Source organism: Crassostrea angulata, chromosome 10 (genome assembly GCF_025612915.1).
Source record: "Crassostrea angulata isolate pt1a10 chromosome 10, ASM2561291v2, whole genome shotgun sequence".
In the NCBI taxonomy this organism is placed as follows: Eukaryota; Metazoa; Mollusca; class Bivalvia; order Ostreida; family Ostreidae; genus Magallana; species Magallana angulata.
Window position 1 is genome coordinate 15,781,261 of NC_069120.1, and position 14,918 is coordinate 15,796,178.

At 34.0% G+C, this 14,918-nt stretch overlaps 2 protein-coding genes across 2 annotated transcripts; both read left to right on the plus strand.

Moving 5' to 3' along the window:
- The first annotated feature begins 1,494 nt into the window (after positions 1 to 1,494).
- On the plus strand, positions 1,495 to 3,874 carry LOC128166520 (uncharacterized). The gene is made up of 4 exons (XM_052831757.1): positions 1,495 to 1,631; positions 1,727 to 1,799; positions 2,410 to 2,739; positions 2,880 to 3,874. The coding sequence occupies exons 3-4, from the start codon at positions 2,433 to 2,435 to the stop codon at positions 3,677 to 3,679; spliced, it is 1,107 nt and encodes a 368-aa protein (XP_052687717.1). The 5' UTR covers positions 1,495 to 1,631; positions 1,727 to 1,799; positions 2,410 to 2,432; the 3' UTR covers positions 3,680 to 3,874.
- A 5,269-nt stretch (positions 3,875 to 9,143) lies between these two features.
- LOC128167380 (rhodopsin-like) lies at positions 9,144 to 14,466 on the plus strand. Its single transcript, XM_052833076.1, has 2 exons — positions 9,144 to 9,163; positions 11,959 to 14,466. Exon 2 carries the CDS (start codon positions 11,980 to 11,982, stop codon positions 13,030 to 13,032), a length of 1,053 nt encoding a protein of 350 aa, XP_052689036.1. The 5' UTR covers positions 9,144 to 9,163; positions 11,959 to 11,979; the 3' UTR covers positions 13,033 to 14,466.
- Positions 14,467 to 14,918: the final 452 nt, after the last annotated feature.

Consider the following 14,918-nt stretch of genomic DNA (forward strand, 5'->3'; position numbering starts at 1 on the left):
CTTGTATTATAAAAATGAATAATTAAAATCAGGATTTTCAAGACAAATGCACTTTTCGGTCGATCGATTTTGGTGATAAAAGGAATGAAATCATTGTTTTAATTGCTGTTAATTAAGACGTGCTGGAAGATTGAAAATGATGAAGTACTGGGTCTAAATTTATTCCGCAAATAATCTTATTGTTGAAAAACTGCTCCTTTACAACGAAGAAAACTTAAGCGTAATAAAAATACTTGTAAATACATGTGGGATGTACATATATAACAGAACTTTTAAAAATAATATCTGCCCGTGTTTGTGTCTCGTAAAAATTGCATTGTACCTGAGTCTTCCGAACAAGGAAACGGATTGCTAGTACTAGCATTATCATTATAAAGCTTTATTCAAACAATTATAAATAAAAGCAATTATTGACGAAAGATAATACTGTAATAATAAAATAATCTGTAGTGGGACTGGTGTGTAAATTCACTGTTCTTAAGCGTTCTGTAAACAGAGCTCTTGTACATAAATGCCATAAAGTAGATAAAAAAAATGACTAACCACCTCTCGCATTACATAAGTACTTAATTTATTTATCACATTGCTGAATGTGTCATCAGTACTGTAACACGACTCAAGGTCCACTCACTAATTTGTATGTTATGGCAGACAACAATACACGAGGTCTCTTAATCGTCTGCTTAGAGGCTTAGACTTTCCGACTTTTATCTATTGTCTCCGATCTGATCAAGTCTCATACGCATTGAAATATCTCCGCCCATAAGAAGTGCTTCTCAAGAGTCGGTGCTTTTTTATTCAGCATTTGGCGATGCAAGTGTACACCGTAATCCTAGTATATCTCCCTTCTGCTCTATTGTCTCGTCGACGACGTGACTAACTTATGAAGTCTTTTTTTTTATGCCGACCTAAACAAATTAAACATTTTTCTTATATCTTAGATAAAAAAGTTTTATAAATGCTAAAATCATGCTGACCCTTTACAGAAACAATAACAATTTTGTTAAAAAAATGTCACTACACTATCGTTCCCTCTTCGTAGGAGAACCAAATCATGGACAACAGGGCATTTCAAACTGGTATGACCTCCCCAAGTCAAGGGTCTTCTTTGTTAGGAGAGAACGCATCAGAAACCCTTGACATGGGAAAATGTCCTATACAAAATGTGAGAAAACTTTTAAAGAAAACCTCACCTATGTTTATATACTTGTTTTACTTGTACAAACCTCTCAATATATTATACATAAAATATATGAATGTACCTGTATACTATCGTAAGTTAAAACATACCATAAAATATATTTATATAACTGAAATTAAACAAATTGGGAAATATTTAAATAATTTTGATATTAAGATTTACATTTAAAAAAAAAATAAATTCCCAGAACCACTGTTTTTTAATTACAATGATTTAGAGCATTTGCTATCACCATGCCTTGCATTATATCCGAGTGACGCATCTGTAAATGCTCTCTCTCCCAATGTCTACTCTCTGTTGTAAGTGACACAAAGCATTGGATCACAAAAGCTTGGGGGAGAGATTTAAATCTCTATAGGTCTTTGATTGACAAGTCGAGGACAAAACGATGAAAACAGTTATATCAAGAATATGCAACATGATATGGACGGTAAGCACAAAATATCGCCGCCTGTGTGCGGGACTGACCCGTCAGATTGACCTATTAAGGCAGGTACAAAATCCGTTTTGTGTCTTTTATTTCAGATTATTTTTCATTAAACAACACCGAGGGCCGAGGAATTCGTTGAATGCTTGGTATTCCGCAGATGTTCAAAGCGTAAGTTCAAGTTCAAGTTCAGTTTATTCGCTCAGTAAGTACATGACCATTTTTTTAATCAGTGTTTTCACTAACACTCTTGCACGCAGGATATAATTTTACGCGTTCATATATAACTGACACACCGCTTTCTCCCACAGCTTGGACATTGAAACTTCCGGAGCTATAAGAAAATACGAATTTATTTTCTTAAATGCATGATTTGTCGTTTTTAACCACTGAAACTTGGGCGTCATCAAGTACTTACAATTAGCAACTTTTAATGTAGAAAAACAACAAAATCTTTTCCAAAATTTCAAAATGTCGAAGTGCAGTTTAATGTTATCAACTGCCCCCAAAGTTCTCCATTATAACCCTTTTCCCTTGTGTTCTATAAAACTCCAATGAAGCATGGAGTTTTTGGCGGGTAATTGTTTACAGACGAACACTGCAAAATACCTGTTAAATGGAAGAAAGTCAACAGTGCATCAAAGACTTGAGAAGCCTTCAATGCTTTGATTATTTACATCAATAAGTAATATTCAACGACATTCAATGCTTTAATTCTATGCATTGAATTCGTCGAGAAGAGGCACATATTTAATGTCAACGCAATATCTACTTTTTAAAGAGTCATAACTACGTAAGAAAAACATGGCGTGGGCTGAAAGCGTTGCACTGAACGGAGATGGGGGACCCAGCATACAGTGGGACAACAAGCCACGGACTCTTCAAGAGATCTTAAAGGAAAACCAACTACCGCTGGTGGTCAAACTGAGTACTGAGAACATGCTATCTTCCAGCACAAAGTCATCCAGTGATGTCCATAAACCATTAGTCCTTTATAAAGAGGTAAAGGGACGAAAGATATACTGCAAAAACGTCACTTCCGTTGATGTTCTGACAGGTGCTGTCTGCCGGGAAGATGGTCCAATTGTTGTGATTCCAGAAACTTACCAAGGTACGGTTTGTTCCGTAAATGATTAGCATACAAGAGATATGTGACCCATTATGCAAAGTCGCATGCGCGTCGAACACTTCATTATCGCAAGTAGTCTGGCGAAACAGAACAAATGACTTTTAATCTAATTTATTCTTCAGGTTGGTTTCGTCTTATTGATGATCTCGACAAACCCCTGACAACGGTTGCCAACGTTGCTCGCATCATGCCTGTCAGATTCCTTTGCTGCAAGCCAATAACGGGTTTTTTGAGCATCCAGCAGGGGAACAGAAATAACCCCGATGGTCTGTTCGAAAAATTGACAATCAATCCTGGTGTTTTTAATGTTGTGAACATACATGAAGACTTTGTACGGTACACAGAGAAAAGGAAGACAATCAAAAGTTTACTACGGTGTTTGAGGTGTTCGGACAACGAGGGAACTGAATTTCTTCTACCATTTGAATCAACGGGAGTTTTCTATCTTGTTGAATCAAGGAAAACTACATCTAAAAAACTTCACGCTGAGAAGTGTGGGTACGTATATTCCATGCATAGTATGATGGAAGCAGGGCTGGCAAAGGATGTTATATTGAGCTTGTTGCACGGGAAACCACCCGCCAATCCGTGTGGGTTTACAACTGTACTTAAAATTTGTGACATAATTAAGGACCATACAGCTGTGGCAGCAACTCTATCTGGAACACGCAAACTGCTGGAACTTCCGATTGGACCAACACCAAAATTTGTAAAGGCATTGAACATTGAGGAAATACAGGGCCATCCGATGTATCAGGAAATAGAACGCCATCTGGTGGATAATGCCGACGCATATGCTAATGAGATGAAAGTGCGTCATAATTATAATATCCAGCCAATAACAGATGGTCCAGGTGTACCAAGGCTATCAAAATCCATGGGAGGGACTAGACCACCGAAATCTAAAACTGCACGACCGTGAAAAACAGTGACCTATTAGATTGTTTTTCATTCGCCCATATTCGAAACATCTCTAACCCTTTATAAGTTAGCACCAGAGTTAATAAACCAGCATATTACAAGTGACCTTCTTTAGTAGCCATATTTTATGATAATGATGATTAGTGATATTGCCTTATTATCAGCAAAAACACCAATAAATGTTTTCGAGATTCACCGACTTTTCATGTTTCAAAATGGGAATATTCACATCTAGTACAAGATTCTTATACACCCCTGTGAATGTTATTGTCATTTAAATTTTAGACCACGTGGTTTTATTTGACCCTTTCAGTTTCGCAGTAAAAATCCTGCCTCGTGTTTATAGTCTATTTTATAGAATCTAGGTACTTGTTGTCAAATATGAATTCTAGACGTATATTGATTTTAAACTTTAATTTCATTAATTGGTGGATAAAATGTGTTCTAGAAATAAATGTGACAATACAAAAATAGGTTTTTTTCTGCTGTTGCAACAATTAACATGCGTAGTAGAGATCCTCCATAGGAATTAATTTTCGATCCGCGCCTGACCTAGTAATAACATCTATAGTGAAAGAGACTATCCATGAATAATTCACCCATTATTTTTTTTAAAACATAGTATTGCACACCACAAGCATCAAACATGGCTATGATTTTATTTAGCAACCCAATGTTTATATTTTCAACCACTCTACACGTGGTTGAACACGAACGCTAACTCTGTTCTGAATATCATCGTTAAATTTAAATAACCGCTAGATGGTGAAATAAGACATACATCTTAAAAGATTTTGATGTTTTAACATAAATCAAAGTAGGATATGATATGAAAATTGACCAGTACTTACGTATTTTGAGAATATTATCCGAACACTTATACTTCCGCTCGAAATTTCACAGGAACTGAACAAATCTCGGTGAAGTCTCGTGAACTTTCATTCGAGCACCCCTGGATTTATTACATACTTAGCAACGATAAAGAAAACATTCCGAACACATTCGCAGGGGTGTTATAGGCTGTTAAAAAATCCATCAAGGTTAAAAAACATTGCAGACACACTCAAACTGTGAGAAATATAACTGATATATTGACTATTCTTGCCTAACCTATGCCAGAAATGCATTTTTAGAGGTAAGTTGAATCTAAATTTCATGGCTCTACCTCCCCGGGGGCCACAGGCGGGACAAAATATGCACCCCCCCCCCCAAAAAAAAAATAAATAAATTCAAAAATCTTCTTCTCTTCACCAACACATGTTAGGAAAAAACTGAATGCATGGTTATAATGTCAATGAAGCCCTATACCATAATTGTGAAATTCATGGCCCCTGGGTCAGGGGTTCAGGTTACAGGGTGGGGCCACTTTGGCCATATAGTGAAAATGTATTAAATCTCAGAAAATCTTCTTCTCTACTCCGATATATATTTGAATAAAACTGAGTGCATGGTTAAAATGTCCACGGACTCCTCTACCTAAGTTGTGAAATTCATGACCACTGGGACAGGGCTTTAGGCCCTAGGGTGGGGCCAGTTTAGCCATATAGTGAAAATGTATTAAATCTTAGAAAATCTTTTTCTTTGCTACAACACATTTGGGGAAAAACCTGAATGCATGGTTATGATGTCCACAAACACCTCTACCTAAATTTTGAAATTTATGGCCCCTGGGTCAGGGGTTCAGGTCGTAGGGGTGGGGGTGGGGGGTTATAGCCATAGTGTTAAAGCACATACGGTTTAAAAATCCCCTTCTCTACAGACACAGAACACGGTATAAAACTAACAGCATATTTAGAAAAAAATTATCCTGTCATCTTTATAAATATTTCTTGTCACCAGCATGTAAGGCAAGAGTTATGGCTGGGAAGGGGGGTGTATGTATTTGTCTTATTTTATTCTGCTCAAGAATTTTAATGAAAGAAATGAGTTAATTCACATGTTTAGATAAGAAAAATAATAAAGTTGTCCATCAAAGTTATCGATATGATATTGTGAAAGCATTTGAAAGGAGTTCAGGGAAGAGGATTATAACGGTTAATGGAGTTATCGTCCCTTGCTTCTTCAAAATCGAGTTATCTTCCTTCGCTTGTTCATATTTTAATTAGTAATTAATCATTAAATATAATGTAATTAAGAAGTTGTATGATCAAAATAGTTATGCAAGGTTTTTTATCATTAGAAACAAAAACAGTTTTTAAATTTCTAAAAATAAACAAGTAGACTTATCAATAGTAAAATATTTACATTCTACTGTGTTTTTCCATTAAATTCTGTGATCCTTAAATGTTTCTAAATGCAACAACTAATCACTGCGTATGAATTTACATGTACTTTACATAAGTAGTTCCCAAACATTGATTTCTATGTTATCAGTTAAAAATATAATTCATACATGTTGTAAAAACACCATATTTTACAATTATTCAACAAAAAGTTGGTTTTATTGTTCAAAGCAAAATTTAAGAGTTGTTTTTCATGGATTATATTTTCATTCTCATCGATCTCAACTCAACAGTCTATGTGATAACCAGTTTAAACCGGGTTTTTTTTTCTTCATAAAACAGCTGTTCTTGCTCTTACTAATTTACTCCCTCCGTGATCTGCAATTTGTATCGATTTATTTAAGTAAATAATTGATTTCATTGGTAAGGGAATGTAAATATAAGCATTAAAGGATTTATTTTTGACTTCGTCGTGTCAATAACTGCCGTCAGTTGAGCAGACGAATAACATGTATCATAACGCGCTAACGCGCGTTATTCAATTTGTCTGCTCACCTGACGGCAGTTATTGACACGACGAAGTCAAAAATAAATCATTCAATGCTATAGTAATAAGTAGTATACTAGCACCTTGTTTAGGTTTATCAATGTAAACATATAAACATAAAACCTATCTTGAAAGTTGACATAACTGGGAAAAAATACTTTGTATGGAAGCTGTGCACGTTTTCAGCAGTAGGTCATACACTCTGATACGAGTGATAGGTCTTGTGCTGAACTATAAGATTAAGAGTCCTTTCAAAAAGAATTCAGGCAGGGAGAAAACTCAATAAAAGGCATTTATGAGACTCCTCCACAATTTTGTGTATGGGCTATGGTACTCAGGTGACCGTTAAGGCCTATTGGCCTCTTGTTATATTTATACTAGATGAGAGCCCGCGCAAGCGCGGGAAATAACACTTAAGACATTAAATTTATCATAATATAATGCTTAATATGTTGAACCATTTTTTGGGTTCATTTTTGTATATACTTTGTCCGATTTTTTCCTTATCTTATATTCTTTAAAACTGAGAGAAAAAAAATGCATTGTTGGATATTTAGAGGAGAGGGCAGGGATGAAAAATCTAAATTGAAATGGATAATAATTATACATGTATGTGGCCTTAATCCTGTTTGTTGCAGCTGACTGAAAAAAACCCACCAACAACTTTTTTATTGTATTCATTTCAAACCAGTGAATGGCTATTTAATATCTCTTTCTCTCTCTCTCTCTCTCTCTCTCTCTCTCTAAATTTGGTTCTTTAGGTCTATTTTCTACATAATTTCTATTACTGTTCCTAAAAAAGAATTTCAGATAAAAGACTGGGGGCATTCCCATTAAACTTCCCCGTTATATGCATACATCATTTATCCATATAGACGTAGAATACAATAATCTGTTCATTAGTCGTTCATGTTTACAAATTAATATCTAAGGTTTACAACCAACCTGTTGTGGTATAAAAAATTATGAAATTAAAACTATTTTATTCACTTTATTACGAGTAATCGACCAATTTTAGTTGATGATCGGTGTGACCGAGCGATAGTCGAGTACTCGTTCACATCCCTAGACTCTGAACACTAATAAGCAATCATATAAGCGATCTACACCAACCTGACAACTTCACGACACGCCCCATCATATGTCAATGACTTCTGCTATTTATTGAATAGATAAATAAAACCTGACGGACATTCGCAGGGTATATTTTTCTGCCATGAATTGTAGGAAACAAAATTTGACATTCCAGTCCCTGTTAAAGAGGCTGGGTGGTGAACAAAATAACCACCAGATCTACCTTATATTCAAGAATTTTTTTGGTTAAGTTATAAGCTATTATTAAGTACCTTTTAAGTTTGATCGTTTCTCTATATTTTTATATAGAGCTCTTTTTCACACGAAGACTTGAAAATTGCCACGACCATCCAGCTCTCTTAATGGTTTAATTAAAAGGATATACATGTATTGGTAACTCGGATTGGTTCTTCCGATATCTTTTTAACTATTGAACTTTGCCGTATTTTGACACGTTATTCAAAATACAGTGTATATGCATCATAATTCTAGTGACTCTACATTTCATTCATACATTTTTAGTCGAAGGGGTTATATGGAGAAAATATATAAAGAGAGACATTTAATCGCTTTATCTCACTACAGGAACTTAAGTTGGAACATTACCAGGTACGGCAAACACAAAAATAGGAAACATTATTTTACAGAATATGTGTATATCCTCTTTAGATATATTCGTACGGTTAGGGTATAAGAATACAAATTATTACAATCTGAATTACAGAATGTTCGTAATGTTTCTATCAGGCCTACATCTTTCTATGTGTATCCATCACATTATTAAAGAATAAAAAAATGTTGATTATCTATCGACAATTTAAGGAAATGTTATAAACAAATACAATGGTTAACTTCATTGGTTTTCTAGCATGTCTGGAGTCCCTGCTCGTCCCTGCTCTGCAGCGAGTGTTATCTTATTCCTTAGTAATTGCTCGATAAGGAAAATGCCAAATACGGAACAAAGTCGGCGGTTATATCATTTAGGATCTGCTAGAGACTCAACAACGATAAAGACAGCATTCGGAGAACATTGGAAGGGGTGCATAAACTTGCTTCTATACCTATTTTACAAAGTAATGCATTTCTATCCCTACTAGTATATAATGCGGTCTCAAATTACAACTCTCCCCACCGTAGCAGAGCATAAGTAAACTCCATCCAAAGGAATATCTATTTTCTATTTCATCCTAAGGAATAGCTATACTAAATTTTAGGTCTTAATACTAATAAGCAATACAATCTATATCAAACTGATAAGTTTATAACACGCTTCAACGTATTTCAATAACGCACAGCTTTTGCTACATATTGGATGGATAAATAAAACTTAATGGATATTCAAAGGATATATTTTCTGCCATAAATTGTATGAAAAACAACATATGATATCCTTATAATTGCTTAATATGAGTCTCTTAACCTGTATATGGTTATTTGGAAGGATATATTGGTAGTTCAAATGAGTTTTTCACGATAGCTTTCATTCCGACTAATGAACATTGCCGTATTTTGTCAAATCATGCAAAACATATTGTATCGTGATTCTTAATTTCATTCATTATTAGATAAAAAAAAATGAATGTATATAAAGAGAAACAATTACTTTGTCTTACTACATAGACCAAATTTGGACCATTACCAGGTAAACATACTTTATATTCTAACATCATTGATTCTAAGAAATGTTTATCAAATAAAATGAAATAAGATTGTAAGATATTTATTTTGGCAATAGTTTGGATATAAGGTAAAATGCTACGCCAAAATTTTATTTTATGGTTCGCCAAAGTATCATCTCTGATATCGTTGTTGATAGAATATACGCATTTTGTGTGTGTATTTTTTCATGAGAAAACGGAATTTATTAATAAAACCATTAAATTATAACTGTGTAATAAGGAAGAATGTTAGGCAAATATAAAAAAATGAAATAACATGATGAAATTAAAATAAATATTACCAACAACAAAATCATGATTCAGAAATGATACGTATACTGTTTATTAGATAAAACGTTGGTTTGGCATTCCACCTTTTTTTTTAAAATGCAATTTTCTCTTGTGGTATTTATAAAAGTTATAGAATATTGAGACAGCACAGGAACTTACACATGTAATTATATTCCGTGTTCGATTGGGAAAATATGTTTTAACCTAAAACTTATCAAACGTAGGTTTAATTGCAACTTTTCAACACTAATTTGATTTCAATCTGTATTCTAAATTTATAAATGTTTTAATAGACTTTGTCATATACATTGGTTTTGTCAAAACCACGCAGTAATTCCTAAATGTAACAAGATTTTACATAAAAAATTTACAATTCTTTAATTGAAACATTTGATGAACGGAAACATAGTTACATTGTGGAATAGCGATTCATTTGTGTCAAGCAGTATCTTAACAAATATTCAATTGTATCTTATTCATAAAAAACGATACATTGAAAAGTAAATCTACTGTAATCATTAGGTTGTAATGCTTATTGCATGTACTTATCGCTTGAAATAATAAGCAAGAGGCCCATGGGCCACATCGCTCACCTGAGCAGCAATAGGCATGATAAAATCAGCTTAATGGAGTCAGAATAAAAAATATGTGGACATTGTGGTATATTACATGTAGATCCTGTATAAATAAAAGTCCACCCCCCCCCCCGATATCCTTGTGTTTATGATCCAGTCCCAGATGGTTTCATAGTAATATCACATGTTGAGCATTGCAGTTCTCAAAAAGATCCTAAACACTTGTTTATAAACGGGATATAAACCTACAAAACACTCTGAATCCCATGTGAGGCCCAAGAATCAGTTAGGGGATAAAGTTTAAATTGTTTTAAAGAATCAGCAATATGTCAAAATGCTTGCATATAAGTAAAACCATACATGATAACATTTCAGATTTTGTGAATAAATATAATGGTTTCCTTTGTACAACTAGATCCCGAATGTGGTCCAATCCAACTCCTCAAAATTTTGATTTTAACGAATTTGAATCCACTCTATCTGAACTCTGAAGTTGCTTTCACATAATTAAATTACAGCTTTTTTCTAGGCAAATGGTGTAGAAGATTTTAAGATTTTTCTTTATATATTCCTATCTAAAAATTTGTCCCACCCCGTTGTGACCCTATCCTACCCCTGGGGACCATGATTTGAACAAACTTGAATCTACACAATCTGACGATGCTTCCACACAAGTTTCAGCTTTCCTGGATGATTGATTTCTGAGAAGAAGATTTTTAAAGAGACAGTACGGCGCATCTTATAAAAAAATAAACAAAATTTCCGATCGGGCACGGTATTTTTGTACTACTGATAAATGTATAAACTTTTAGAAAATTACAAAGTTCTCCATGAAATAAACCTAATTATGTCATTGAAATTAATAATTAGTATAACCTATCACATATTTACATCGGAACGTGTTACAGGGTTCAGCCTTCTATACTATTACGCATGCGTATTTACTGTAAACAAAACACATGCAGGGCTCGCGAAGATTCTCCTGGACATGTTTGTTGATAAAAATATGTCTTTTCTACTTCCCCAGGGAGTAATTGTTCAAAGTTTTTAAAATAACCACAATTATTATTTTTTGTATTTCGTGTTTATCATAGGAGTTGCTACAACCTAAATTCATATTTGTAAATGATGGCCCTTGAGGGGTTATTTGACATAATTTTGTCTGTTCATTTTAAAATGAACCGAAATCAGTAAACCATTTATAGTGAAGATGTGTTCCGTTTGGAGTGTCCCTTTAACCTCGTATAGCCGTTTGATCGTAGTCGGACGAAGATCTTGTAGATTTCAGCACGTGTCAATTACTGTCAATCAAAATCCACGTGGAAAAAAATAAACGATATCAGATTATTCCGGTTTGTACGACATTTAAATTTCCGGAAGCTCATAATTACGATAATTAAGTATGTGAAAGGGATTCTTATGTATTTCAACTATTACAATCAACGTTATTTCTAACGATACAATAGGTTAATCAGAAGTTATTCACACATGTTTTCAGCTGTACTGTCTATTTAAAGATTACTCTATATATTCCTATGTAAAAATTCGACCCCCAATGATGGCCCCTCCCTACCTCCGGGGGTCATAATTTTCACAACTTTGATTCTACACTACCCGAGGATGCTTCACCAACTTTGAGTCTCTTTTGCCTAAGGTTGCATTGTGCCAAGTTTGGTTGAAATTGGTAAAGTACTTCTGGAGAAGGTGTTGAAAATGTGAAAAGTTTACGGACAGACAGACGGACGTACGGACGACAGACAAAATGTGATCAGAATAGCTCACTTGAGTTTTCAGTTCAGGTGAGCTAAAACTGAATTGTAGAAAAAATTTTGATTTCTGACTTTACTATGATTGTTTTATTTATTCTTCCAACTACATATGTACAATATATGTGTTCACCTTTAATTTGTTAGATCAATTATAATCCTTGAAAGATGGATTATCTACATTCGCCTTTCGAATTATCGCAACCACCAGACAACATACACTGGAGGGAAGAACGGGCACCGCTAGGGGCGCTTTGTTATCTCCTAAACATCATAGGAATTGTCGGCAACACCGTAGTCTTGTACATATTTCTAAAGCGCACGCCGGCCTCAAACTACAAAGTGTTCGTTATGTCTCTATCAGGTCTAGATCTTTCTATGTGTATCAATCACATTAATAAAGAATTAAATAGAATGTTCATTATCTATCGACAATTTGAGGACGTGATACAAACACATCTTTGTGCAATAGGTAACTACATAGGTTACTTAGCAGGAGTCCCTGCTCTCCCTATTGTTACTTTCATTGCATTTGAGAGATATAGAAAAATTTGTACCCCGTTCAAGCCCCAAATCACTATCAAGCGTTCAAAAATTATGTGCATTGTTTCCATTTTGCTGTCTATTCCCATAGTGTCCCCCGTCTATGAAATATACGGGGTGAGGTTTGTCAAGGTAGATAACATCACGGCAACAAGATGCGATATTAAAAACAAGTATGACTATTCGGTACTACCTTTTGTATTTCCTCTCTTCACGTTTATATCTGTTTCGTTCAATATTGTTGCTATATTAATATTTCAAATCAAAATACGGAATGCTCTCGTGCAAAAAGCAAAGTCAAAAATGAGGATGAAAAATTTGAAAAACACGACAACATTAAAAGTTGTCGCGGGAATAGCAAATCAGGAAGAAGCGAAAAAGCCGCAACCATCGGTCGAAGACCAGGAAGCGGCCAAGAACAGACGGATTGCGATAACTTTTTCCATTGTTACCTCCATGCTTGTGATAAGTTTTGTAACTTTGAATATCTTTCATCTGGCTCAAGGAATTGAAAGATACGTGTCTCCAAACAGGGAAATCTCTAAAGTCGAAGATGTTGTGAATGAATATGTTCCGGACGCCATTATTCTTAATGGAATTCTGAATCCATTCGTCTACTTCTTTACTGACAACCAATTTCGTCAAGAAGTTTTTAAACTGTGTGGTCGAAACATATAATTGTGAAACATTTCATGTATCAAATGCTTGGTCGCTGATAATCTTAATTATTTAGTGTATGAAGTTAATTTCAATATCTATATTTGCTGTATCAGGAGAGCGAGATTCACTGGAACAGAAGTAGTTTTCTTGCATATTGTAATGTATAGGCTTATCATAAAATAGTATATTGTAAAATGTAATTTCAACGGTCAATAATCTAACACTTTTTACTCCCAAAGAAATTTTCAGTGTTCAGCTATTAGAAATAAAACATCTAGAATGTTATCAATTGAATTCTTAATCAATAAAAATGCTTGATAGAATCATTCATTATTACGAGGTGTGGGATAGTAAAATTCCACCGAGGGACAAGATTCATGGTCTACGACGAGGCTATGACAACTTTCTGTTACGACGTTCAAATGATTACTTTCGGTTTATCCCTCCGCGTGCTTCAATTAGTGGAGGTTAAAATGAGAGCATACAACATTTTTTAAAATAAAAATATGATAATTTGTAATTAATTAGCAAAACAATGGATTGGTAATTACTTGGATAAACTCAATCCATCATTTTGCATTTTTCTACAGCAGACGTTTGTTTACGTTTTAAAGCGGCGTAGTAATACACAGTGTAAGGCACTGCTGTCTCACACTGGACAGACTGATCTCACACTGTTGATAATGCGAGAAATGAATTTATTTTTTAATTATTATAGGTTTAATCTAATTAAACTTAATTTGATTAGAATCGAAACTTAACTAGTATTCACATTGAGTTTCGATTCATGTAGAAAATTAAAAAAAAAATACAGTCAAAACCAAAGATTTTCAATTATTTGTGGTGTTTTTGGATCAAGGACAAGATGTTGTCCATGATACTTGGGTAATTATTTGCGTTTTTATCAGTGTGAGTCCTTTATGTGCACATCCGGTATTGGTATCAAGTTAAAGAAACATTGCTTTCCACTGCATATCTTTTAAAAACAACTTTCTTAAAAGTTAAATCTAGAAATAGTTATTTTTCCTTGCTTTTTTTGTTAATTGGTTGAGTGTAAACCATGTTATACAAAAAATAATGATTAATCGTGGTTTTTAACCAAGATGTTTTTTATAACAAGTCAATGATTTCGTTTTATGTGATTTGATTTAAAAAAATTAATATTGTGCAAATAGAACAAAATGGCAGAATTTAAGAATAGATCATTTGTCTCGTTTTTGCTATTTTAAAACTGCATTTGCATGTGTATTTAAGCTATTTTGATTAGTCTTAAATAAAATATATAAGCATATTCATAATCTGCATGTTATTTTGATACGAGTAAGTAATACAGTTCTTTGCATAATGTTGATACTTTCAAAAGAAGAAGGACCTTCTGCATACTCATTCACTAAAAAAACCCCATTCTGATGATTCATAGATTTTTTTTAGATGTTCAGGAGATACTATCAATCATGCCATTTGCATAGCAGTCCTAAACTGTGTAACACAGTGAAGTGCTTGATATTATAGCATTGAATGATTTATTTTTGACGTCGTCGTGTCAATAACTGCCGTCAGGTGAGCAGACAAATTGAATAACGCGCGTTTGCGCGTTATGATAATTTGTCTGCTCACCTGACGGCAGTTATTGACACGACGACGTCAAAAATAAATCATTTAATGCTTATATTTACATTCCCTTACTGAAGAAATCAATTGTTTACTTAAATAAATCGATATAAAGTGCAGATCACGGAGGGAGTGAATAAGTAACAGCAAGAACAGCTGTTTTGTAAAACCGGCTACACTGGTTTTCACATAGACTGTTGAGATGAGATCGACGAGCATGAAAGAATAATCCATGATAAATAACTCTTGAAATGTTGCTTTTAACAATAAAGTCCACTTTTTGTTTAATAATT

Excerpts from the sequence above, each read along its gene's own strand:
- LOC128166520 (XM_052831757.1), top strand. The coding sequence starts at position 2,433 with ATGGCGTGGGCTGAAAGCGTTGCACTGAACGGAGATGGGGGACCCAGC. Across the intron at positions 2,740-2,879 it reads GATTCCAGAAACTTACCAAG|GTTGGTTTCGTCTTATTGAT; the intron begins GTACGGTTTGTT and ends TTTATTCTTCAG.
- LOC128167380 (XM_052833076.1), top strand. The coding sequence starts at position 11,980 with ATGGATTATCTACATTCGCCTTTCGAATTATCGCAACCACCAGACAAC.